Below are 27,074 nucleotides of genomic sequence, written 5' to 3'. Positions count from 1 at the left end.
GGGAGATAATATATCCTAGAAATGCGATTTGCTGAACTTCAAATTCGCACTTCTCCAGCTTCGCCCCAAGCCGGTGGTCTCTGAGTTTCTGGAGGACTAAGCGTACATGCTTCCGATGTTCCTCCAGGGAATGGGAGAAGATTAGGATGTCATCTAAGTATACAACTAAGAATCTATCCAAATATTCCCTGAGCACATCATTCATGAAATCCTGGAAGACTGCCGGGGCATTACAGAGCCCAAAAGGCATCACCAAATATTCATAATGCCCTGAGTGGGTATTAAAGGCAGTCTTCCATTCATCCCCCTCTCTTATTCGGATTAGATTGTACGCACCGCGTAGGTCAATCTTAGAAAAAATGGTGGCAGTACGAAGCTGGTCAAACAAGACCGAAATGAGAGGCAGTGGGTATGAGTTTTTAATCGTGATACGGTTCAATTCCCTGAAGTCGATGCAGGGTCGCAACGAACCGTCCTTTTTACCCACGAAGAAGAACCCCGACCCAACTGGAGACTGTGAAGGTCTGATAAATCCCTTAGCCAAGTTCTCCTGAATGTACTCTGCCATAGCCTGAGTCTCAGGACGTGACAGGGAGTACAACCTGCTCTTGGGAAGCTTAGCATTTGGCAACAAATCAATGGCACAGTCATAGGGGCGATGGGGAGGTAGTACCTCTGCAACTTTTTTGGAGAACACGTCCGCAAAATCTGCATAACACCCTGGCAATCCTGGCAAACTTAGCTGCGAGAGCCTGACTGGAAGGCTCAAGCAACTCCTGAAACAATCAGTACCCCAACTAAGAATCTCCCCAGAGACCCAGTCAAATTGAGGATTGTGGGCCCTTAACCAGGGTAACCCCAACACCAATGGGGCAAAAGTACAGACAGTCACATAAAAGGACAATTTTTCAGAGTGTGTGGCTCCAATAAACAAAGAAATCTGGCTAGTGCAAGAGGTAATTTTACCTTGGGATAATGGTTCCCCGTTTAACCCACAAATCTCAATTTCCGATGCCAAGGGTACTAAGGGAACAGAGTGTTTTAGGGCGAATTGGCGGTCCATAAAAACCCCGTCGGCCCCACTGTCCACAAAGGCCTCAGTCTTGACAGTTTGACCGAGGATCTTCAAGGTCACCGGAATGATAAAAGTCTTCTTGGGAAATTCTGACTTCTGGCCTGACAGGATATTTCCCATCACCCTCAGGCCCTGAAGTTTTCCGGCTTTTCTGGGCATGATACTACCACATGACCTTTATTCCCACAGTACAAACACAACCCCTGCTGTCTCCTCCGCGTCTTCTCACGCGAGGAGAGGCGGGTAGCCCCAATCTGCATAGGCTCCTCAGAAAATTCTTTAGAGTCTGAGGTTCCCTTGGGAAGGAAGGAAATCTCAGTCTCCCTTTCAAGCCTACGCTCTCTCAGCCGTCTATCCACCCGGATGGATAACTGCATGAGCTGATCCAAGCTATCAGGCAAGGGATATTGTACCAGTTGGTCCTTTATCTGGTTAGAAAGACCTCTTCGGTACTGGTGTCTCAGGGCTGGGTCATTCCACTGGGTATCATGGGCCAACCTCCGAAACTCCGTACAGTAAACCTCAACTGGCCTTCGCCCTTGCTTAAGGATCGAAATCTGAGCCTCGGCTGAGGCCGTCTTGTCAGGGTCATCATACAACATGCCCAGTGCCGTAAAAAAAGCATCAACACTTTTAAGCGACGGACAGTCAGGCTGCAACCCATATGCCCAGACCTGTGGGTCTCCTTGTAGCAAGGAAATCACTATGCCCACCCGCTGAATCTCCGACCCAGAAGACTGAGGCCTAAACCGGAAGTATAGCTTGCAGCTCTCCTTGAAACAAAAGAACTGCGAGCGATCTCCAGAAAAACGATCCGGGAGATTTACTTTCGGCTCCTTAACCCCTGCAGGTGCTGCTGCTGCGGGAGCTCCGCCAGCAGCCTGGGAGGTGTGCATTTTAATGGACAAATCATTAAATTGCCGAGTCAGGACCTGCACCTGATCGACCACCTGTTGCAACGTATTTTGAGGGGTATGCTCCATATTCCCACAAAATTTCAACAGGAGTATTAGGCTGCTGAATATGTTATGCACACCAGTGCCTGCAGGAAAGTACTAGTGTCAGAACTGTTATGCACTCCAGTGTCTGCAGGAATGTACTGGTGTTTGAACTGTTATGCAAAACAAATGGACTCACAGACAAACTGGGGAATATGACATAACGTACACAGAAGGTGATAGGGTAACAAAATACACACACAGTGAACAGAGAAGCCCAGAGGCTAAGGAACTGGGTATCTCCCTTGTATTAGAACTGCTCAGATGTAAAAAGCAAGATGTTGTGTTTTAATACGTAGAGAACCCGAAATGCTGTTGCTAAGGGCAACAGCAAAACCCTAAAGGGTTACCAACGGGTGTGGCAGTAAACTCCTTGGTCAGAGATGGAATGATAGACACAAGGAGAGCCTCCACAATCCTGATTCTCACTTGCAGTGCACAGGTTTAAGCTTACTGCCACTAAACTGACCCCTGACACCTAGCACAGTGAGACAGGATTAGACAGGCAAGTGTTAGAATACAGCCGCAAACTTGCTAAGTTCACAGAGTAATAACAGAACCCCAGCAAGCTAAACGACTGACTCCAGTCTTACTGCTAGGTCTGGATTGGCAGAGTGTAATACCAAATCCCCAGGCCTATTTGCAGTAAGCAACAAACAAATACAAAGCTACACAGTACTGGCTAACTTTCATGAACTGACTAACCAACAGAGATTCAGCAGCATCTGCTTACCCTGAAAAGAGGCCTTATAAAGCAGGTGCTGTCCACGCCCCACTCAGACCTCACAGACTGTGAGCACAAAAACCAGCACCGGATCCCCTGCCGTGCACAGAGCCTATAACCACTGCACAGCAAAAGACCCGAACCGGAGTATCAGCTGCGCTCAGGTTACTCCACTAGCACTTGTCTCCCGGTTGCCATGACGACGTGGCAGCACAGGGCAGGAGACCCTAACATACAAATACTTGTGCAGACAAATAATGAGAAAGAATAATGCGGCTGCATAGTATAGAAAATTAATAAGACAAAAAAAATTATAGTTTCATAGAAATATACCAGGATGGAATAATAATGGGTCAGTTTAATAACTATACAGAATAACTGTATTGAATAAAAATAATAATAATGGGCCAAAATACTGATTTTACATAATAATAACTGCATAGAATAATAACTGGACAGAATAGTACCAGGATAATATGAATTAAAATAACTTACAGAAAAAAAGACTAATACAAAATCTTGTACAGAATATTAATGGGATGGAATAAAGTGACTGAATAAAAACAGTATAGAATAATAGTAAGGCAGAAAGATAATTGAGCAGAAAAATACCAGGATGGAATAATAATGGGTCAGTCTGATAACTATACAGAATAACTATATAGTATAAGAATGGGAGACAATAATAATGTTACTTTATAACAATAACAACTGTATAAAAGAATAATCAGATAGAATAATACCAGGATGATACTATGAATAAAAATAATAATTTGACAGAAAAATATTTATAGACTACTGCTACATGTACAGAATTTTAATAGGAAAGAATAATGAAACTAATAAAAACAGTATAGAATAATAATAAGACAGCATAATAATTGAACAGAAAAATACTGGGACGCAATATAATGGGACAGTTTAATAGCGGTATAGAATAACAAGACAAAATATGGATTAATAAACTATATATAGAACAATATTATAGTAATAGTGACATTAGCCATTTCTGATTTAACCATATACATGTAGATAACTAACTATACCACAAATTATTTAATAAATATGTCTAACACTGTTACCCGGTAGTGACTTAGCAAGAGGCCCTTGAGCCTTGTGCAATTCAATTCCTACTATGTAGCAACACTTGTGTGTTTGTGGCAGTGTGGTGCATCAGGTGTGAGTGTGCAGTGAGTCAATGATGTCTATATCACAGTGCACTTTGCATGTATTCAGATACTGTAATCTTGACTGTTCTATAAAGTACTTTACGCTTCAAATATTTTCCCAATCAGTACTCAATGGAACCTCAGCATAACAAATGGCGGCATATGTGGTCTGCTGCAGTGTTGGACTGGGGCATGAAGGGCCCATTGGGGGAAGTCAGTGATGGGGGTCCATGCTTAGGAGGTGTGGCCAGCTATTAGAGAAGACATAGCCTTCAGACAACATGGATACTACACTGCAGGTTATGTTCTTCCATTTTCCTGCAATAACAGGTAACTGACCCTGTATATATAATTGGAGTGCACTGTCTGAAACCTGACATTAGAAGAGGAGGTGGGGCCCTTAGGCAGTGAGGCCTACCAGGCATTACCACTGTACCCTTGTGGGCCAGTCTGCCACTGGTCTGCTGGGCTAAATCCACAGAAGCCAATGTAGGGTCTGCTTAGAAACATAAACAGTGCTGACACCATAAAAAGACTTACATGTGTTGAGAAGCATTGGAGAACATCTGGGAATACTGAGGTGCTGAGTCTTCAGGGCCATGAGGGGCCGCATGGCTGAGAACCATCAATACTGGTCGATGTGGATACATTTTCTTTGAGGTGCGGAAGAAGCTAATGCTGTTATTTGTGATGAGATCCGTCAGGTAGTCCTTCAATACAAATAAAATGATGTGTGAGCTTTATATACAGTATTTTATTATCCCGGTTACCCAACCTGATCAGAAAACCTAGACACAGGTCTCAGCACTTGTAACATAATTCTTACTCTTTGCTATACTTACTATACTATACTTACATGGATACTAGAGCTATCAATTAAGTTGCTATAAGAATCTAAAAATAAAACCAGTAAAAAAAATGACCTGGAGCTTGGTGTATGAAATTCCCAGGCATTTATAATAATAATAATCCCCATCACTATACAGAGGAGAAATACAATTTTATTCTTTTCCACGTAAGTTGCTTAATAACTGCTGGTGAAAATTGCAGCTTCTGTATTACATTTGATCTCCCAAAGAACAATTCTTCATGCACTGAAAAGTGACCCAGTTACACTTACACCAGCATCTGAATACCAATTGTTATTCTCATAGGGCCTGGAGTGCAGGCTCACAGCCCATTCTCCTACTACATACTGTACATGACGCCTGGTTGCTCCAGCCCATACCACTATGGTCCCTATTGTAAAATTATTCTGGACTCCCAAATGATAACTTATATAAACGTAATAATAATAATAATAATAATAATAGTAATGATGATGACAACAATAATAGTAATTACCATGATGATGATGATAATAATAATAATAATAATAATAATAAAAAATAACAATAATTCTGGAACATTATATCTTACCAACAGTCTTACCAACAGTCCTAGGAACAGTGTTAGGAAGGTCCAAAACCATAAGGGGAGGTGGCACTTCCTTTTAATCGTACTGATTTAGAAACATGTACAAAATAAAATACTATTTAAAAAAAGTAACTAGGGTGGTCATTCCGAGTTGTTCGCTTGTTGCCGATTTTCGCTATGCTGCGATTTGCTGCTAAATGCGCATGTGCATGGTACGCAGTGCGCATGCGCTTAGTTATTTAACTAAAAACTTAGCAGTTTTGCTGTTGTTCGTGCTGCGCTTTTCAGTCACACTGCTGAATGGTGAGTGATTGACAGGAAAGGGGCGTTTCTGGGTGGTAACTGAGCGTTTTCCGGGAGTGTGCTAAAAAACGCAGGCGTGTCAGGCAAAAACGCAGGAGTGGCTGGAGAAACGGGGGAGTGGTTGGCCGAAGCAGGGCGTGTTTGTGACGTCAAACCAGGAACTAAACAGACCGAGGTGATCGCAATCTAGGAGTAGGTCTGAAGCTACTCAGAAACTGCTTGAACATTTTTAGTAGCAATTCTGCTAAGCTAAGATACACACCCAGAGGGCGGCGGCCTAGCGTTTGCAATGCTGCTAAAAGCAGCTAGCGAGCGAACAACTCGGAATGAGGGCCTATATTCGAGGCTCTATTTATTAAGCTGACTCAAAAGCCCTTTCCCAAGAGCAAACTACAGACCCTTTTCCTGAAAAATGGTTTCCCGTCCTATTTAACTAGGATCCGCAGCGCTCTTCTTTAATATAATAATAATAATAATAATAATAATAATTATTATTATTATTATTATTATTATTATTAACAGTTACTTATATAGCAATAGAATATTCCATTGCGCATTATAATTGGAAACAAAATATAAATAAAACAAGACTGGATAATAATAGTCAGCCAAGAGGTAAGAGGGCCCTGCTAGCAAATTTACAATCTTTTCACTTACATCATCTCAGGATGGAAATTACAGGAAATATGTAATGAAAAATACTATATTTAAATTACACATATGTTTTAAAATTGGAATAATGGAAAAGTAATAATTCTTTAAAAATGTCTCATACATATTAACATTCTGATATTGTTTTATTGTTTTTACAAGCGGACCTGAAAGCCCACATCAGGACTTCCAGTTCCTTTACACATGCCTGAACTGGAAGGGTCACACATGGATAGACACACCTAGACTGGCCAGGCAGAGTGGTAACACTACTCTTACCGCTTCCAGCCACTATCACCGAGTGTGACACTCAACTGCTCTGCTGACATTTTAATAGTAAACTATGGCAATGAAAGACTATGGGGGTATATTCAATTGTTTTTGGATTCGACACAATTCGACAGGCGAAACCCTCCCGCCGGGACTTTGAATTTGACATATTCAATAAATAACGGATTCGACAGTCCCGCTGTCGAAAAACGGATCAATTGACGAATAGTGGGCGGCCTGGATTCGACTTCATGGACCTCACAAAAGTGTTCAATAAATCCTGAAAAAAAATGCGTGGGGTCCCCCCTCCTAAGCATAACCAGCCTCGGGCTCTTTGAGCCGGTCCTGGTTGTAAAAATACGGGGGGGGGGGGAGGAATGACAGGGGTTCCCCCCGTATTTTAACAACCAGCACCGGGCTCTGCACCTGGTCCTGGTGCAAAAAATACGGGGGACAAAAGACGTAGGGGTCCCACGTATTTTTAACACCAGCACCGGGCTCCACTAGCCAGAGAGGTAATGCCACAGCCGGGGGACACTTTTATACCGGTCCCTGCGGCCGTGGCATTAAATCCCCAACTAGTCACCCCTGGCCGGGGTACCCTGGAGGAGTGGGGACCCCTTAAATCAAGGGGTCCATCCCCTCCAGCCACCCAAGGGCCAGGGGTGAAGCCCAAGGCTGTCCCCCCCCATCCAAGAGCGGTGGATGGGGGGCTGATAGCCTTTTGTGTAAAAAAATAAATATTGTTTTTTTGTAGCAGAACTACAAGTCCCAGCAAGCCTCCCCCGCTAGCTGGTGCTTGGAGAACCACAAGTACCAGCATGCGGGGGGGAAACAGGCCTGCTGGTACCTGTAGTTCTACTACAAAAAAGGACGGGTGCCGGAGGCTGAGTACTGCGGATTGCAGAGGAGCAGGCAGCAGGAGGATGGCTGCTGCTGCCGCCGGTGCTGAGTGTATGCGAGGCCGCTGCTGCGAGTGTGTGAGGCCACTGCTGGTTGTGTGCTGTGAGTGTGTGAGGCCGCTGCTGGATGTGTGCTGTGAGTATGTGACGCCGCTGCTGGTTGTGTGCTGTGTGTGTGCTATCGCTGCTGTGTGTGAGTGAGAGTGAGTTAGTGGGCGCTGTTGATGGGTGAGAACGTGTGAGTGCTGTTGCAGGGTGAGAGTGAGTGAGAGAAAGTGTGTGAGGGCTGCTGCTGGGTGTGAGGGTATGCTGCGGCAGCCACAGACTGAGAGAGTTTGGATGAAGCAGGTGCCGGGTGCAGGCATCAAGCGTGAAGGAGGTGCGGAGGGCTGAGCATCTGCGAGGAGGAGTATCGGTGACGCAGGAGAGGGCCCACTCAGATAAGTATTGTATAACTACTGTATTGTGTATGTGATTGTATTGACTGTCTCTGCTGTGAATAATGATTCTCTTCACAGCTAGGTCATAGGCAATATCATAATGAATAGTTTTGTATTGTTTGCATTGATCTTCTGAAGGTAATAGGGAGTTGAGTTTCAAACGATAGGAGGGGCCGTGATTGAGAATCTCACTCAGTGCGGTGTCACGCGCTAGCCGATGGGGGCATAGGGAGATTAGGGAGGTAAATGTGTGGCTGAGAGACTGGTGTAGCAAGGAGGGGTTTGTGTTCTTGGAACACTGGGCGGACTTTTTTGTCAGGCACCATCTTTTTTGTTGCGGTGGATTGCACCTGAATGAGGAAGGGGCTGCGGTGCTGGGGGGAAGGATGGTTAGTAGGTTGGAGCTTTTAAACTAGGAGCCTGGGGGGAGGATTCAGTTAGGAAATACGGGTCATGCAGCGAGAATAGTAAAAATGATGGTAGTGAGCTAAATGGGGGTGGAGAAAGGGGGGGGGGAGAGCAGCTGGCATAGGTAAGGGTATTGGCATGGGTTCTAAAAAGGGTATTAACAAATGTAGTGCAAAAGCATTAACCTACAACTTCTATGTGTCATTTTCACAGCATATAGAAAAAGATGTACGTAGCATAAGGGATAATACTTATGTCAGGGCGGAGAATTTAGGCCGTAACACTGGGATGATCAGAGAGACGAGTAAGGTGGGCAGCATTAAGTATGGTGGGGGTAGCAATGGAGCGAGAAGGACAGTCCGCAAGCGTAACTCTAGGGAGGCTCTAGTAAACCATGATAGGATACCTTTAAAAAAAATAAGCATTTAAGGGAATCACTAAACTAAAATGTATGCTTGCAAACGCAAGAAGTCTAGCAGGTAATATGGGGGAATTGGAATTGTTAGCATTAAAGGCCGAGTATGATATTATAGGTATTACGGAAACATGGTGGGACGACTCTCACGACTGGGTTGCAAACTTGGAGGGGTATTCTCTTTTCAGGAGGGACAGGGTAAACCAAAGAGGAGGAGGTGTATGTCTTTATGTTAAACCGTCTCTTAAACCGTACTTAAAGGAAGTTATTTATGATGGGACAGGTGATAACGTGGAGTCATTATGGGTTGAAATCTCAAGTGGGGGTATAGATGCAAAAAAATTAGTTCTAGGCACGTGCTACAAACAGCCAGATATTAGCATACTTGAGGAAGAACAACTATTGCAGCAAATCGAAAAGGCTGCGGGATTGGGGGACATCCTAGTGACTGGGGATTTTAACTATCCTGATATAAATTGGAGTAACGATTCATGTGTTAAAGCTAGGGGTAACAGGTTCTTAAATTTGTTAAAAGATCACTACTTGTCTCAATTAGTCGAGGACCCAACTAGGGTTACAACTATTCTAGATCTAGTAATTACTAATAATGTGGACATCATATCGGATACTAAAGTTGGGGAGACCGTGGGTAACAGTGATCACTATATGATCACTTTCGATATCAGTTTCAGGAAACATTGCTATAAGGGTTCAACAAAAACATTTAACTTTAAGAAGGCTAACTTCAGTATGCTGAGATGTGCATTAAATGACATTGGGGGTCATTCCGAGTTGTTCGCTCGTTGACGATTTTCGCTATATTGCGATTAGTCGCTTACTGCGCATGCGCAAGGTTCGCAGAGCGCATGCGCTTAGTTATTTTACTCAAAAGTTAGGTATTTTACTCACGGCATAACAAGGATTTTTCATCGTTCTGGTGATCGTACTGTGATTGACAGGAAGTGGGTGTTTCTGGGCGGAAACTGGCCGTTTTCTGGGAGTGTGCGAAAAAACACTGGCGTTTCTGGGAAAAACGCGGGAGTGTCTGAAGAAACGGGGGAGTGTCTGGGCGAACGCTGGGTGTGTTTGTGACGTCAAACCAGGAACGAAACTGACTGAACTGATCGCAAAGGCTGAGTAAGTCTTGAGCTACTCAGAAACTGCTAAGAAATTTCTATTCGCAATTCTGCTAATCTTTCGATCGCAATTCTGCTAAGCTAAGATACACTCCCAGAGGGCGGCGGCTTAGCGTGTGCAATGCTGCTAAAAGCAGCTAGCGAGCGAACAACTTGGAATGAGGGCCATTGAGTGGGAAGTTTTGTTTCATGGTAAGAACACTTCGGAAATGTGGGATGCAGGAGTACCAAACTCAAACCGATGTGGCTTAACAAGAAGGTCAAGGCCGAAATCGATAAAAAGAGGCATGCTTTCAAAGCATTTAAATATAATGGAAAGGAGGATTTATTCCAGTACTACAAGGAATGCAATAAAAGATGCAAAAATGCATTAAAAGCAGCTAAAATTGATAACGAAAAGCTAGTTGCTTTGGAGAGTAAAACAAATCCTACATTTTTTTTTAAATACATAAACAGTAAAAGGTTAATAAAGGAGAACATCGCTACATTAAAAGATGAATGTGGAGTATTGTTAAATGATGACGCATCAAAAGCAGAAATACTGAACACATTTTTTTCATCAGTGTTCACCAGAGAAGAACTGATGGTGGGAGTAGTACATAGCGACAGTAACAGTTGTTAGGTTCCTGGTGCTCAGAACAAGGGAGATGTTATAAAGAGAGTCCAGAGCACCAGGACGTAATGCTGGGAAAGGGAAACGGAATGGGAATAGCCCCTGGCACCCTACCTCCGTTGTTTTACCCGTGCTGTCAATTCACTCTTGCGAGACTATGGTTTCTTGGGCCCACGGCAGCCGCGTTTGAAGGGCGGATTAAGTCTGCCCAACTCCGATGCCCCCTCAGGTCTTAAGGAGAGACAAAGAGTGAACTGAGACAGGGTAATAACAAGGGGCCCTCTAACTGAAACAACCAAAGCCAGGGGCTACTGACTAGCCTAAAACTAAATGTATGTGCGGCTTGCCGCCAAAGGAAAAGAACAACAAAGGAAATGCTGTCCGCACGCCGACACAATACTTTTGTGTATCGGCGGTGACAGCATAAGCAGAACCCTCTGCAAAACACCAGTGACAGATATAACCAAGGATTACAGCGGCCTAGGCCGACGGACGCGGCAGAGCCGCTACTCACGGAACCGGTACAAATACTGGCAAACGGACAGGAACCCCCAACGCTGCCGACACAGACTCTCAGAACTGGAGGACAGGCAGAATCCCAAACGACAGACCGGTGGACACCAAGAAGCCAGAAACTCGACCAGGCATAGGCAAAGCCACAGGACTTCTGGACAGGAACGCTTTTCGGCAGGACACGGGATCAGACACAGGAATTGACACAGGGACTGACACAGGAATCGACACAGGAAGCAACTAGACAGACACTGCTAGACAGGAGCTCAGGAACTGGCAGGAACAAGCTCAGAACTCAAGCAGACTGGAAACCTAGAAATATCACCAGCGTCTGTGAATTGCACTCAGCCAGCATATAACAGAGAGGCCTAATTAATTATGTAATGCAGTTGCCCTGTTGCATGACTCCAAACTGACAAGATGCAATTAGCAGCCAGGTGAGGCTGAACACATGGGAACAAGCTGCAATTACACAGACTCACCACCGGCAGCAAACAAGAGTATTCTTAAACAGAGCAACGGGAAATCCTGGCCTGCAAGACAACTTATAAACATAAAATAGGAATGAACCACTACCTGTGGTTCATAACAGTATCCTCTCCTTAAGGGTGAGATCCGAGCACCCCATGACACCCACGGGGAACATAAACAGAAGTATAACATAAAATACATAACCAAAATGCAAAATGGAAATGAGCCACAGCCGTGGCTCATAACACAGTTATGTTTCGTGGTTAGATACTTGTTTAAGTGAAGAAGTAGTCAAGGAGAGATTACGCAAAATAAAGATTAATAAATCACCTGGGCCAGACTGACTTCATCCGAGGGTTCTTATGGAGCTTAGGTCACAATTAGCAAGATTCCTGTACTTGATTTTCAATAGTTCAATTAGATCTGGCATGTACAGAAGGATTGGCGTATAGCTGAGGTAGTGCCATTATTTAAAAAGGGATCCAAAAATCATCCGGGTAACTACAGGCCGATCAGTTTGACATCTATTGTGGGGAAAATATTGGAAGGAATTCTAAGGGACAGTATACAGGAGTATCTGCAGACCACTAATATTATTAGCAAGAACCAGCACGGGTTTGTGAGGGACAGATTATGTCAAACTAACTTAGTTAACTTCTACGACGAAGTGAGTGACAACCTTGACCAAGGAAAAGCAGTGGATGTGGTCTACTTAGATTTTGCAAAAGCCTTCGATACAGTGCCTCACAGGAGATTAATCATCAAATTAAAAGAGCTTGGCCTAGGAAAAACTATTTGTACATGGATAAGCAACTGGCTGGAAAACGGGGTACAGCGAGTAGTGGTCAACGGAAAGTCATCAAGCTGGACACCGGTTTTCAGCGGAATACCACAGGGGTCCGTACTCGGGACACCACTGTTCAACATATTTATCAATGACCAAGAAATAGGCCTGGAAAGCACAGTGTAAATCTTTGCAGATGATACGAAACTGTGTAGGGTAATTAATTCAGAAATAGATGTGGAGTCTCTGCAGAATTACTTATATAAACTTGAAATATGGGCGTCTAAATGGAAAATGAGGTTCAGTATAGAAAAATGCAAGGTTATGCATTTTGGGACTAAAAACAAACTTGCATCCTACATATTAAACGGGGAAAGTCTAGGGGTAACAGTTTTGGAAAAGGATTTGGGGGTACTCATTGATAATAAACGTAATAACCGTATACAATGTCAAAGCGCAGCAAAGAAGGCAAGTAAGTTGTTAGCGTGCATAAAACGGGGAATTAAGACAAGGGACGAGGATGTAATTCTGCCGCTGTACAAATCGTTGGTACGTCCGCACCTGGAATATTGTGTTCAGTTTTGGGCACCACTGTATAAAAAAGATATCGGTGAACTAGAGAGGGTTCAAAGGCGAGCTACTAAATTGATAAAAGGGCTTGAGGGACTGGTTTATGAGGAAAGACTTACTAGGTTGAACATGTATACACTGGAAAAGAGGCGTCTAAGAGGAGACATTATTAATATCCTCAAATATGTAAAGGGGCACTACAAAGAGTTATCAGAGGAATTGTTTATTAAAAGAACACAGTTTAGGACACGCGGGCACTCGCTGAGGCTGGAGGAGAGAAAATTCCACATGCAAAGGAGGAAAGGGTTCTTCACTGTTAGGGCAATAAGGATTTGGAATTCCTTGCCAGGGAAGGTGGTAATGGTGGACACTATAAATGCATTTAAAAGGGGATTGGACGAATTTCAGATTGAAAAGGATATCCAAGGCTACAACATTTAAAATATTGAAGTTGTTAATCCGGGTGTAACGTGATTGCAGTTGTTAACTAGTCACAAAACACTCTTCTGCAGGTACATTAAAATCAACTCAACTTAATTCAATAAACAGGTTGAACGCGATGGGCATTTTGCCTCTGTTTAACCTCAATTACTATGTTAATATATATATATATATATATATATATATAGGTAGCAAACTGTGTAACAAACAGCGGCACTCAGAGACTGACACAGCGTGAATAAAGTGCTGGTGCTTTTAATTCATGGCTGGTAACTCCAACGTTTCGGGGCACGCAAGCCCCTTTTTCAAGGTGAGCCAAATACAAAGTGTGAAAACAGTGCAAAACATTTACCTTTATGGTGAGGAGGACCCACGTGTGGGAAGGTGTGCAGCGTCCTGGGGAGCCTGGAGCTTCCGCCCTGGATGTGGTGACGTGTCAATGCCCCGGTCACGTGACCTCCAGCGTGTCCCGGGCCGTCACGTTGCCTTGGCAACCAGACGCTCCTTGGTTGCCATGGATGCCTACGGCAAGTGCGGGTGCTGGGGTTGCGGAGGAAGCGTGACTTCAGGCTGAGGGTGATTGAGAGTGAAATGACAATTACATAAGATAGGAAGAAACTGTTACAGTGTGCTGTCGTAACATACAGCATACCAAAAACAGACATGATAAACTGGATTAAAAGATCACCTGGTAGTCTAGCACTAGCAATCTCATAATGGATCAAAGAGTCATTAATGATAAACACCTAAATTATACAATACTATACCAGTGAGAGAAATACATATTAAGCGGCACGCATAAGTCATAAAGTGTGAGGGCTGATGGGTCTGGTACATGATCAGAAATGTCAACAATACAACCGTCCCCATAGTCAAATGGTGGAGACAAGTGCTAATAGATATTACTCAGAAGACACTCCATTGGATTCTGTCGTTAAGACCTTTCGGCCTCACAGTGTCCAATCTATACATCCACGTTGCTTCCCGTCTAAGTAGGGTGGCTGCTCTGTCTCCGCCTCTTGGATTAATGGGGATATGGTCAATAATTTGGAACTGTAAATCTTTCAACGTATGTTGCTTCTCGACATAGTGTCTGGCCACGGGTTGTTCCGATTTCTTGGATAAAAGTGCTGCTTTTAATGCGGACCTGTGCAGGGCAAATCGCTCCCTGGCATTGCGTATGGTCTTGCCTACGTACTGCTGTTTACATGGACACGTAATTAGGTAGACTACATGAGTTGTAGTACAGGTGAGTACGTGCTTGATACTGTAGGAAGTCCCTGTGGAGGTGGATTTGAACCTTGTGCCAGTGATCATAGTTTTACAGGTTTCACAGCCTAAGCATTTATAGCAGCCTGATGTTTTAGTTAGAAAATTAGTGGTAGGCGTGGAATCAAATCCTGTGATGTCTGGATGTACCACAAAATCTTTAATGCTTCTGCCTCTTCTGTAGCACATCATGGGTCTTTTCCTCCTTAGCCCAGTTAGGTTCTTATCGGTGGAAACTATGGGCCACAGTGCATTAAGGGCCCGTGGAATTACAGCACTGGATGTATTATACTGTGCCACGAATGGTACAATGTCATTACTCTTCTTGATGGTCGGAGTTAGAAGTTGTTCTCTGTTTGTCATCAAGACTTTTTGTTCGTTGGTGAGTAATAATTTGCTGTTGTAGCCTCTCTGTTTGAACCTTGTAGTGACATTATCCAGAGCAGATTCCAGTTGTGTCGGATCACTGGTAATTCTGGCTGCCCTCATGTATTGAGATTTAGGAAGCCCCTTTTTGAGGGCAGTGGGGTGATGGCTGTTGTATCGTAATAAGGTGTTTTTGTCGGTTGGCTTATAGTACACCTCAGTATGCAACATGCCGTCTTTGATGATGACGTTAACGTCCAAATAATTTAGTTTAATCGGGTCACACTGCGATGTGACTCTAATGGTGGACGGTCTGTTATTAATGACTCCGATGAACTTTTCAAACCTTTCTTTGCCTCCGGTCCAGAGCAAAAACACATCATCTATATATCTACAATAATGTAGTATATATTGTGAGTAAACATCATTATTGAAAAACATAGCCTGTTCTTCCTCTAACATAAAGACGTTAGCAAACGAGGGAGATACATTGCTTCCCATGGAGCAGCCGCTTACTTGCCGATAATACTTTCCATCGAATAAAAAATAATTGTGGGTTAGTATCAGTTCGAGTAATCGCAGGAACAAATCATGATCAAGATTGCTCATATTGGCTTTGGTTAAAAACGATCTCATTGCCGTTAGCCCTTGGTCGTGCGGAATGCAGGTGTATAAGCTACAGATGTCAACTGTGCAGATGATGGTTTCCGCGGGTATCGCATCGACTGTCTTGAGTAGATTTAAGAAGCTGGTAGTGTCCTTGAGGTAGTTTGGTTGCGCCAGGAGGAGCGGCTGCAATATACTGTCCAGAAAAATGGAGATCGGCTGATAAAGTGCTTTGTGCGCAGAAATTATCGGCCTGCCGGGAGGATGATCTAAACTCTTATGTATTTTGGGGACCAGAAATAACAGGGGGACCACAGGGAAATCTTGTTTGAGCGCTTTGCATAGTTTGCTGGTTATTAACCCGGTATTGAATGCTGAATCAAGGATGTTATCCACTTCAATTTTGAATTGTTTGGTTGGATCCGCAGTCAGTGCTTCATAAACTGATGTATCACCCAGCTGGCGGTATGCTTCCTGTTTATAGTCGCTTAAATTCATAATGACTATACCACCCCCCTTGTCTGCGGGGCGGACCACTATATCCTTGTAGGTGGCAAGTTGCTTTAGGGCTTTGAATTCAGAGCGTGACATGTTGCGATGATGACTCTGATTAGCCTGGGTGTACTTCATCAAGGAATCGTCCAGTAACCGTGTAAAGGTTTTTATTGATGGATTGGACGATGGTGGATCAAACTTGGAGCTGCGGGTGGAGTTAATGAAGGACTGGTGCGGTTCTGAAGTGGTAACTGGAACTTGATCTTGAAAGTGCTCTTGTAAGCGGAGTTTGCGAGTGAATTTGTGTAGATCAATTTGCCAGGTCAGTTCATCAAATTCATTTGTAGGGACAAATGAGAGTCCACGATTTAATACTTTAATTTCCAATGGGGTGAGTTCTCGATCAGAAAGATTGTAGGTGGTATCTACTTCTTGTTTCTGGAGCCTTTTGTTTTGTTGTCCCCTGCGGGTGGGCGCCCTCTGGTTTTTGTGCCTGCTTCTGTGGCAGGCTTTGCCCCTAAAGGGGGATCCTGGGCTTCTGGGGGACCTTCTGAGTCGGCTAAGACGAAATCGCTGTCGCTATTGGAGGTGGCATTGCCTTTCTGCCTCTCCTCCCTTCTTCTACGCCAGCTGAATCTCGATCGGTGGTTATAAGGCTTATGTTCACCGGGTTCCCCCCCGGAAAGCCATCGATAAACTCGATTAGTTTCATAATCCTCCTGGACTGTCAATAATTTGACCCGTTTGAATTTGATCAATTCTTTTTTGTGATTGTCGCAGGCCATTTGTAGTTTCTTGATAGATGCTTGATTGCTATCAGAAGTGAGTAGTGTATGGTGTTCCTGTTCAAAAGACTGAATTTTATCACGGGTGATTTTCAATTCCCTGCCGGCTTCCTCTACCACCAGCAGCATGAGATCCATGCTGCATTTGTTGAGGATGCCGGTCCAGCGTTCGCAGAACTCTACGTTAAATCTTCCAATTGTAGGAACGTTGCGAATGCGAAATCCTCTGGGTATTATTTTTTCGCGATAGTAGTTGGACAGGGAGATCCCGTGCATCAAATAGTCCACTTCTCTTCCCACACGTGGGTCCTCCTCACCATAAAGGTAAATGTTTTGCACTGTTTTCACACTTTGTATTTGGCTCACCTTGAAAAAGGGGCTTGCGTGCCCCGAAACGTTGGAGTTACCAGCCATGAATTAAAAGCACCAGCACTTTATTCACGCTGTGTCAGTCTCTGAGTGCCGCTGTTTGTTACACAGTTTGCTACCTGCATTAATTCCTCCAGATGGCACCTGAGCAACATATCCATCGCTAGGAGAGTGCCGATCCGACAATTGCAAGTATCCATAGGACTTCAGCACCTATGTGTGCTACTGTCCACCTGGGATAAGGCACCCCCGAACTTCCAAACATCGTAAGACTTTTTAAATACAAACATATCCGTTTACCTCATGATGAGCACGATCCACTAAAGGTCAACCCAGCACTTTTTTGCACCCCAGCACTTTATCACCACCTGCACTTTAAACAGGAAGAAACGTTTCTACACAGTGGAACACTCCACAATTTTGCACTTTTATTTCAGACCTGTGATTAAAAAGTGATCCTGGCACAAGATGTCACAAGCAACAGCTCGCGGAGCAGCAGCCAGTAACCAGGCCAAATTATATAGCTTCACAAATGCAGATGCTGACCGATTGCTATTTACCGAGGGACTCACTGCTGCTGATGAGGAACTCTGCATGGACGACATCTATCATCAATTGCTCAAATCGAAAAAAAGAGAAGTGGACTATTTGATGCACGGGATCTCCCTGTCCAACTACTATCGCGAAAAAATAATACCCAGAGGATTTCGCATTCGCAACGTTCCTACAATTGGAAGATTTAACGTAGAGTTCTGCGAACGCTGGACCGGCATCCTCAACAAATGCAGCATGGATCTCATGCTGCTGGTGGTAGAGGAAGCCGGCAGGGAATTGAAAATCACCCGTGATAAAATTCAGTCTTTTGAACAGGAACACCATACACTACTCACTTCTGATAGCAATCAAGCATCTATCAAGAAACTACAAATGGCCTGCGACAATCACAAAAAAGAATTGATCAAATTCAAACGGGTCAAATTATTGACAGTCCAGGAGGATTATGAAACTAATCGAGTTTATCGATGGCTTTCCGGGGGGGAACCCGGTGAACATAAGCCTTATAACCACCGATCGAGATTCAGCTGGCGTAGAAGAAGGGAGGAGAGGCAGAAAGGCAATGCCACCTCCAATAGCGACAGCGATTTCGTCTTAGCCGACTCAGAAGGTCCCCCAGAAGCCCAGGATCCCCCTTTAGGGGCAAAGCCTGCCACAGAAGCAGGCACAAAAACCAGAGGGCGCCCACCCGCAGGGGACAACAAAACAAAAGGCTCCAGAAACAAGAAGTAGATACCACCTACAATCTTTCTGATCGAGAACTCACCCCATTGGAAATTAAAGTATTAAATCGTGGACTCTCATTTGTCCCTACAAATGAATTTGATGAACTGACCTGGCAAATTGATCTACACAAATTCACTCGCAAACTCCGCTTACAAGAGCACTTTCAAGATCAAGTTCCAGTTACCACTTCAGAACCGCACCAGTCCTTCATTAACTCCACCCGCAGCTCCAAGTTTGATCCACCATCGTCCAATCCATCAATAAAAACCTTTACACGGTTACTGGACGATTCCTTGATGAAGTACACCCAGGCTAATCAGAGTCATCATCGCAACATGTCACGCTCTGAATTCAAAGCCCTAAAGCAACTTGCCACCTACAAGGATACAGTGGTCCGCCCCGCAGACAAGGGGGGTGGTATAGTCATTATGAATTTAAGCGACTATAAACAGGAAGCATACCGCCAGCTGGGTGATACATCAGTTTATGAAGCACTGACTGCGGATCCAACCAAACAATTCAAAATTGAAGTGGATAACATCCTTGATTCAGCATTCAATACCGGGTTAATAACCAGCAAACTATGCAAAGCGCTCAAACAAGATTTCCCTGTGGTCCCCCTGTTATTTCTGGTCCCCAAAATACATAAGAGTTTAGATCATCCTCCCGGCAGGCCGATAATTTCTGCGCACAAAGCACTTTATCAGCCGATCTCCATTTTTCTGGACAGTATATTGCAGCCGCTCCTCCTGGCGCAACCAAACTACCTCAAGGACACTACCAGCTTCTTAAATCTACTCAAGACAGTCGATGCGATACCCGCGGAAACCATCATCTGCACAGTTGACATCTGTAGCTTATACACCTGCATTCCGCACGACCAAGGGCTAACGGCAATGAGATCGTTTTTAACCAAAGCCAATATGAGCAATCTTGATCATGATTTGTTCCTGCGATTACTCGAACTGATACTAACCCACAATTATTTTTTATTCGATGGAAAGTATTATCGGCAAGTAAGCGGCTGCTCCATGGGAAGCAATGTATCTCCCTCGTTTGCTAACGTCTTTATGTTAGAGGAAGAACAGGCTATGTTTTTCAATAATGATGTTTACTCACAATATATACTACATTATTGTAGATATATAGATGATGTGTTTTTGCTCTGGACCGGAGGCAAAGAAAGGTTTGAAAAGTTCATCGGAGTCATTAATAACAGACCGTCCACCATTAGAGTCACATCGCAGTGTGACCCGATTAAACTAAATTATTTGGACGTTAACGTCATCATCAAAGACGGCATGTTGCATACTGAGGTGTACTATAAGCCAACCGACAAAAACACCTTATTACGATACAACAGCCATCACCCCACTGCCCTCAAAAAGGGGCTTCCTAAATCTCAATACATGAGGGCAGCCAGAATTACCAGTGATCCGACACAACTGGAATCTGCTCTGGATAATGTCACTACAAGGTTCAAACAGAGAGGCTACAACAGCAAATTATTACTCACCAACGAACAAAAAGTCTTGATGACAAACAGAGAACAACTTCTAACTCCGACCATCAAGAAGAGTAATGACATTGTACCATTCGTGGCACAGTATAACACATCCAGTGCTGTAATTCCACGGGCCCTTAATGCACTGTGGCCCATAGTTTCCACCGATAAGAACCTAACTGGGCTAAGGAGGAAAAGACCCATGATGTGCTACAGAAGAGGCAGAAGCATTAAAGATTTTGTGGTACATCCAGACATCACAGGATTTGATTCCACGCCTACCACTAATTTTCTAACTAAAACATCAGGCTGCTATAAATGCTTAGGCTGTGAAACCTGTAAAACTATGATCACTGGCACAAGGTTCAAATCCACCTCCACAGGGACTTCCTACAGTATCAAGCACGTACTCACCTGTACTACAACTCATGTAGTCTACCTAATTACGTGTCCATGTAAACAGCAGTACGTAGGCAAGACCATACGCAATGCCAGGGAGCGATTTGCCCTGCACAGGTCCGCATTAAAAGCAGCACTTTTATCCAAGAAATCGGAACAACCCGTGGCCAGACACTATGTCGAGAAGCAACATACGTTGAAAGATTTACAGTTCCAAATTATTGACCATATCCCCATTAATCCAAGAGGCGGAGACAGAGCAGCCACCCTACTTAGACGGGAAGCAACGTGGATGTATAGATTGGACACTGTGAGGCCGAAAGGTCTTAACGACAGAATCCAATGGAGTGTCTTCTGAGTAATATCTATTAGCACTTGTCTCCACCATTTGACTATGGGGACGGTTGTATTGTTGACATTTCTGATCATGTACCAGACCCATCAGCCCTCACACTTTATGACTTATGCGTGCCGCTTAATATGTATTTCTCTCACTGGTATAGTATTGTATAATTTAGGTGTTTATCATTAATGACTCTTTGATCCATTATGAGATTGCTAGTGCTAGACTACCAGGTGATCTTTTAATCCAGTTTATCATGTCTGTTTTTGGTATGCTGTATGTTACGACAGCACACTGTAACAGTTTCTTCCTATCTTATGTAATTGTCATTTCACTCTCAATCACCCTCAGCCTGAAGTCACGCTTCCTCCGCAACCCCAGCACCCGCACTTGCCGTAGGCATCCATGGCAACCAAGGAGCGTCTGGGTGCCAAGGCAACGTGACGGCCCGGGACACGCTGGAGGTCACGTGACCGGGGCATTGACACGTCACCACATCCAGGGCGGAAGCTCCAGGCTCCCCAGGACGCTGCACACCTTCCCACACGTGGGTCCTCCTCACCATAAAGGTAAATGTTTTGCACTGTTTTCACACTTTGTATTTGGCTCACCTTGAAAAAGGGGCTTGCGTGCCCCGAAACGTTGGAGTTACCAGCCATGAATTAAAAGCACCAGCACTTTATTCACGCTGTGTCAGTCTCTGAGTGCCGCTGTTTGTTACACAGTTTGCTACCTGCATTAATTCCTCCAGATGGCACCTGAGCAACATATCCATCGCTAGGAGAGTGCCGATCCGACAATTGCAAGTATATATATATATATAAATACAAGACGGTTGCACTCACATCTTCAGGATAAACAGACGCTGGGGTGTCCACTCAAATACCAAGGTATTGAAATTGTATATAATAATTCAGAGGGGGCACTCTCCAGACTTTTCAACATACACAAATGTTCATTTATTTGTAGTATACTTTACATGGTCAGCAAAATGACAAGATTGTCCTCAAGCGCTTTCGGCCCAGCACGGGCCTTCCTCAGGAGGCACTACACATCAGTAACAGCTTCAAGCAAAGTGGAACAGAGATCCAGACATGGGCATTTTGCCTCTGTTTAACCTCAATTACTATGTTACTATAGATATATATATATATTTTTTTTTATTATTATTACTTTTTTTTTCTTTATTTTATTTTTTTCATTAATTACTGTATCTTTTCATTTACATTAGTCTAACTTTCAATTTTCCACAACAGTAGACTGTGTGACAGAGCCAGGAAAAGTCTACTCTCTCCCAAAAATAAAAAATAAGATTCAGAGTCTTTGAAATTGTATTTTTACATTTTTACTAGGAGAATAAGCCAAAGCACAAGGTTAGTTGGATTAGCTCACCTTGGAGTAGTCAAATCCATGCTTCTCCTTAACACCATTTCGACAGAGTGTGTAGTTGTAAAAGCGAGAATTTTTAACAAGTCCGACCCACTCTTTCCAGCCAGGGGGCACATATGACCCATTATATTCATTAAGGTATTTGCCAAAGAAAGCTAGAATAGAAAACAAGAGAGAGGAAAACATGATGTCACTAGACGACTTCAGGCTGAGCGATAAAGAAGTACAGTTGGTGTTCTGGATTATATGACTGTGTTCGGTGCGGCCAATCTACACAGACGTCTAAAAGGCAATTCAGGTACACAAATGAACCTTTTGAGCATATTTTCAATATATATGTTGTACAATTCTGAGCTGTTTATGACATTTCGAAGCAAATGTGAAAACACATTGTAAAGGACACAAGACAAGGGCATTTATGGGATGATGCTGATGGGGATTCTGGTGAGGGAACAAAAATAAAGTGTATGATCTGTAAAGCTGTGATCCCATTACCAGTCATAGACAAACACCAGGATATTCTTTTCTTAGCGTAATACGTAATGGTTTATGTTTCAATTTAGTAAATTGGCCACTTTAAATATGACTGTGACAGCTGCAGAGAGAATGAATAAACACAAGCTTGCTCCAAAAATTTTACCACCTGAGGTTGTGAATGGTGTTGGGAATGTGTGTACAGGTGGTGGTTTTAGTAGTGTTAACTAAACACACAAGTGGATTGCAAGAATTGATTGACCCAAGAAGCCATTTTGGTTAATAAATTTCATAGGTTACATAACCCATCCATGAAAGTTACCAGATGAGGCAGCCATTTTTTAGCGCACTACATAGGTTACCCTGGATGGAATAGGCAATGCCTAGAAGATATAACACAAAGTGGGGAACTTGCAGTGTACTATCGCTAGAGGCAGAGCCTTTACATAAAAATGAGATCCAAGCAGCTATGTAACATAAGTCCTGGATTCCTTCCAAGGAGATCAGCAGCCGGAACAGCGGTCAATGAGGGTAATAGAGATGCACCTCAGGATCTAAGGGGGAGATGTCCATCTCCCATTATGTCACTCATACACAGAAACAAGATGGTGCTGCGAATTAGCAGTAATAGTGCCATAACTAGACATCTTAGCGCTGTGTGCAAGAAACAGCATCAGCGCGTCCCCCCCCATTATAATTAAAACAGGGCCAGTACACGCTGCAGGCGCACGTCAAAAATATAGGTGTGTGGCCACAAATAATACCAATTCATATTACGCTGCACAGTAGTCTCCATTATTCAAATTACGCTGCACAGTAGCACCACTTACACACACTGCTCCAGGTAGAGCCCCTGTCACACATTACGCCAGGTAGAGCCCCCTTTTACACATTACGCAGGCAGAGTCCCCTATTACACATTACAGCAGGTAGAGCTCCCTTTTACACACTACGGCAGGCAGAGTCCCCTTTTTCACATTACGGCAGGCAGAGTCCCCTTTTTCACATTACGGCAGGAAGAGCCCCCTTTAACACATTAAATTCTGGAGGGTCGGTAAAGCAGGCGTGTACCCAAAGAGTTGGGGAAGTGCAGGTGATAAGCAGTACTTACCAGTGCAGCAGTGATCTAGATAGGGGCAGTGGGTCCTTTCTTGACGGCTCTTGTCAGATGCTATTTAATCAGGAGGTGGTCAAAGCTTATGGCCCAGTCCTCTCGTCCAGGACCCACCCTGACGTATACGGACTCACACTTGTGCAATCCTGATTAAGGATGGTGCAATTTAATTTGGGAGAATTGATGTAAAATCTGGGGCAGCGGGAGACTCCAGAATGAACTGAGAGTCTCCCACAGAAGGTGGGAGGGTAGGCAACTATGGCGCAGCTGTACACACATATATACACACTGAAGAAAACATACATACATACATATATACATATACACTGTACATACATGTACAGTGTACATACATACATATACATGGTACATATACTCTATACACACATACATATACACTGTACACATACACTGTACACACATACATACACACACACACTGTACACACATACATACACTATACACACATACATATACACTGTACAACCACACTGTACACACATACATACACTATACACACATACATATACACTGTACATACATACATACATACATACATACATACATACATATAGAGTGATCGCGCTGAGCAAAAAAAATTGTGGGTCCCGGGGACCCCTCACTTTGAAAAATTGGGGTCCTACTACTATTTCTGGGTCCCATCACATATTATGGGATGTGAGGTCAGGCAAGTAGGAGGTTAGGCGCAGGCAGTACTGGGGGTTTGGAGGGGGTAAGGGTAGATAGAAGTTTGGGCAGTACTGGGGGTAGGAAGGGGACAAGCAGCTAGGCAGTGCTGGGGGCAAGTAGGGGGTTAGGGGCAGGCAGTACTGGGGGTTTGGAGGGGGTAAGGGTAGATAGAAGTTTGGGCAGTACTGGGAGTAGGAATGGGACAAGCAGTTGGGCAGTGCTGGGGGCAAGTAGGGGGTTAGGGGCAGGCAGTAGTGGGGGATTGGAGGGGGTAAGGGTAGATAGAAGTTTGGGCAGTAGTGGGGTTAAGGAGGGGACAAGCAGTTGGGCAGTGCTGGGGGCAAGTAGGGGGTTAGGGGCAGGCAGTACTGGGGGATTGGATGGGGTAAGGGTAGATAGAAGTTTGGGCAGTACTGGGTGTAAGGAGGGGACAAGCAGTTGGGGCAGTGTTGGGGGCAAGAAGGGGGTTAGGTCAGGCAATAGGCACTCCATTAAACTGAAAAACTCTGCCCGGTGTCTCCACAAACTGTATTCATGGCATATTCAAAACAGTGAGGCACTCCTGGCTATAGAAAAATGACACTTGACATAGTGGTAGCTGATATCAATCAACTAAAACGTTGATATCAGATATCATAGTGTCAAGTGTCGTTTTTCTTTAGCCGGGGTGCCAAAGATGCTGGCCAAGTCAGTCACATACCTAATGAGAGATATATTTTTTTATCATTTATTAACAGTTTCTTATATAGTGCAGCAAATTCCGTTGCGCTTTACAATTGGATATAATGTGTGTGTGTGTGTGTGTGTGTGTGTGTGTGTGTGTGTGTGTGTGTGTGTGTGTGTGTGTGTGTGTGTGTGTGTGTGATATACACCTGCCATGGAGCACAGCCTCTGAGGTGGAGGGCCCTCTCCCCTATATGATACAGACATTTCTGAAGCACATGCACAATCTTAAATGTCTGAAGCAGTCATGTACTCTATCCCTGATTTCAGCCACTCGGCGCCCCCCATGGTGCAGGCACCCGCCAGTGAAGATCTTCGCCATCTGCATGAACAAAACTATCGCGCTGTGTGCAGCGAGGTAACCGCCGTCACACAGCACACGCGGGTGCTACTTGGAGCTGGTAGTCTGGCAGGAAGGAGGTCTCAGGACCTGGAGGCAGTGATTGGCTAATGAGACGGGCACAGAGGAATGAGCGGCTTCTTGCAGGACGCGCTGTCAGTCAGTCTCGTTTGCACCTCAGCCAATACCATTTCAGTACTGGCTGAGGCGTACAAAGGACTGACTCACAGCGTGTCCTGTAGGACCCACTCATTTTTAAAAAGTGAGTTCCCCGCTGGCTGTAGCGTGTAAAAACGCGATATAGCGAGTATTTTGCGAACACTGCATATACTCTGTACATACATACATCAACACTATACACACATACATACACACATACATATACACTGTACACACATACATATACACTGAACATACTCATATTTACACACTGATCACACATACATATACACTGTACATACATAGACAATGTACTTACATACACACATATACAGTACTCTGTACATACATACACACTGTACACCCATACATATACATGGTACTTACATAGACAATGTACTTACATACACACATACAGTACTCTGTACATACATACATCTTGTTCACACATATACACTATACACACATACATACACACTGTACATACATACATGCACACTGAACACACACACACACACACACATATATGTATATATACACTGTACATACATAGACATGTACTTACATACACACACACATATACAGTACTCTACATACATACACACACACTGTACACACATACATATCCTACTGATAGGTACTTATTTAAGTGAGGAGGTAGTCTGTGACCGATTAAAACATTTAAAGATTAATAAGTCACCGGGGCCCGATGGAATTCACCTAAGGGTTCTAATGGAGCTTCACTCTGAACTTTCAAGACCGCTCTTTTTGATCTTTAAGGATTCAGTTATATCAGGTATGGTTCCCAAAGACTGGCGTATCGCGGAAGTAGTGCCTATATTCAAAAAGGGAAGTAAAGCTGAACCGGGTAACTATAGACCAGTTAGTCTTACATCTATAGTGGGGAAAGTACTGGAAGGTATTCTAAGGGATAGTATTCAGAAGTTCCTTGAAGCCAATAAAATCATTAAAAGCAATCAACATGGATTCGTGAAGGACAGATCCTGTCAAACCAACTTACTTGGTTTTTATGAAATAGTAAGTGCAAACCTCGATCACGGTAAAGAGGTGGATGTAATATTTTTAGATTTTGCCAAAGCTTTCGACACAGTACAACACATGCGACTTATCTACAAGGTACAAGAAATAGGTCTAGGAAGCTCTATGCACTTGGGTCAAGAATTGGTTAGTTAATAGAGAGCAGCACGTTGTGGTTAATGGATCTCTTTCAAATTGGACTGAAGTGTTAAGTGGTATGCCACAAGGCTCGGTGTTAGGACCGCTATTGTTCAACATTTTCCTTAACGACCTAACAGAAGGTCTAGAGAGCATGGTGTCAATTTTTGCAGATGATACCAAATTGTGTAAGGCTATAAATACAGGGGAGGATGCTGAGCCTCTTCAGAACGACTTAGTTAAATTAGAAGCATGGGCAGCCAAATGGAGAATGCGCTTCAACACAGACAAGT

At 43.9% G+C, this 27,074-nt stretch overlaps 1 protein-coding gene across 9 annotated transcripts in view; it reads right to left on the bottom strand.

Annotated features, from left to right (window-relative positions):
• Positions 1–27,074, bottom strand: part of SULF2 (sulfatase 2) — a 663,681-nt gene that overhangs the window by 173,831 nt on the left and 462,776 nt on the right. For all 9 annotated transcript variants that reach the window (XM_063958903.1, XM_063958897.1, XM_063958899.1 and 6 more), the window contains 2 exons: positions 22,109–22,260; positions 4,507–4,676 (listed from right to left, as the gene is read on the bottom strand). In XM_063958903.1, coding sequence (XP_063814973.1) covers positions 4,507–4,676; positions 22,109–22,260 — 322 coding nt within the window. The remainder of the gene's footprint in view (positions 1–4,506; positions 4,677–22,108; positions 22,261–27,074) is intronic.

Source organism: Pseudophryne corroboree, chromosome 3 (genome assembly GCF_028390025.1).
Source record: "Pseudophryne corroboree isolate aPseCor3 chromosome 3, aPseCor3.hap2, whole genome shotgun sequence".
Taxonomy (NCBI): Eukaryota; Metazoa; Chordata; class Amphibia; order Anura; family Myobatrachidae; genus Pseudophryne; species Pseudophryne corroboree.
The sequence above is the reverse complement of the archived record's forward strand: the minus strand, read 5'-3'. Positions and strand labels throughout refer to the sequence as shown.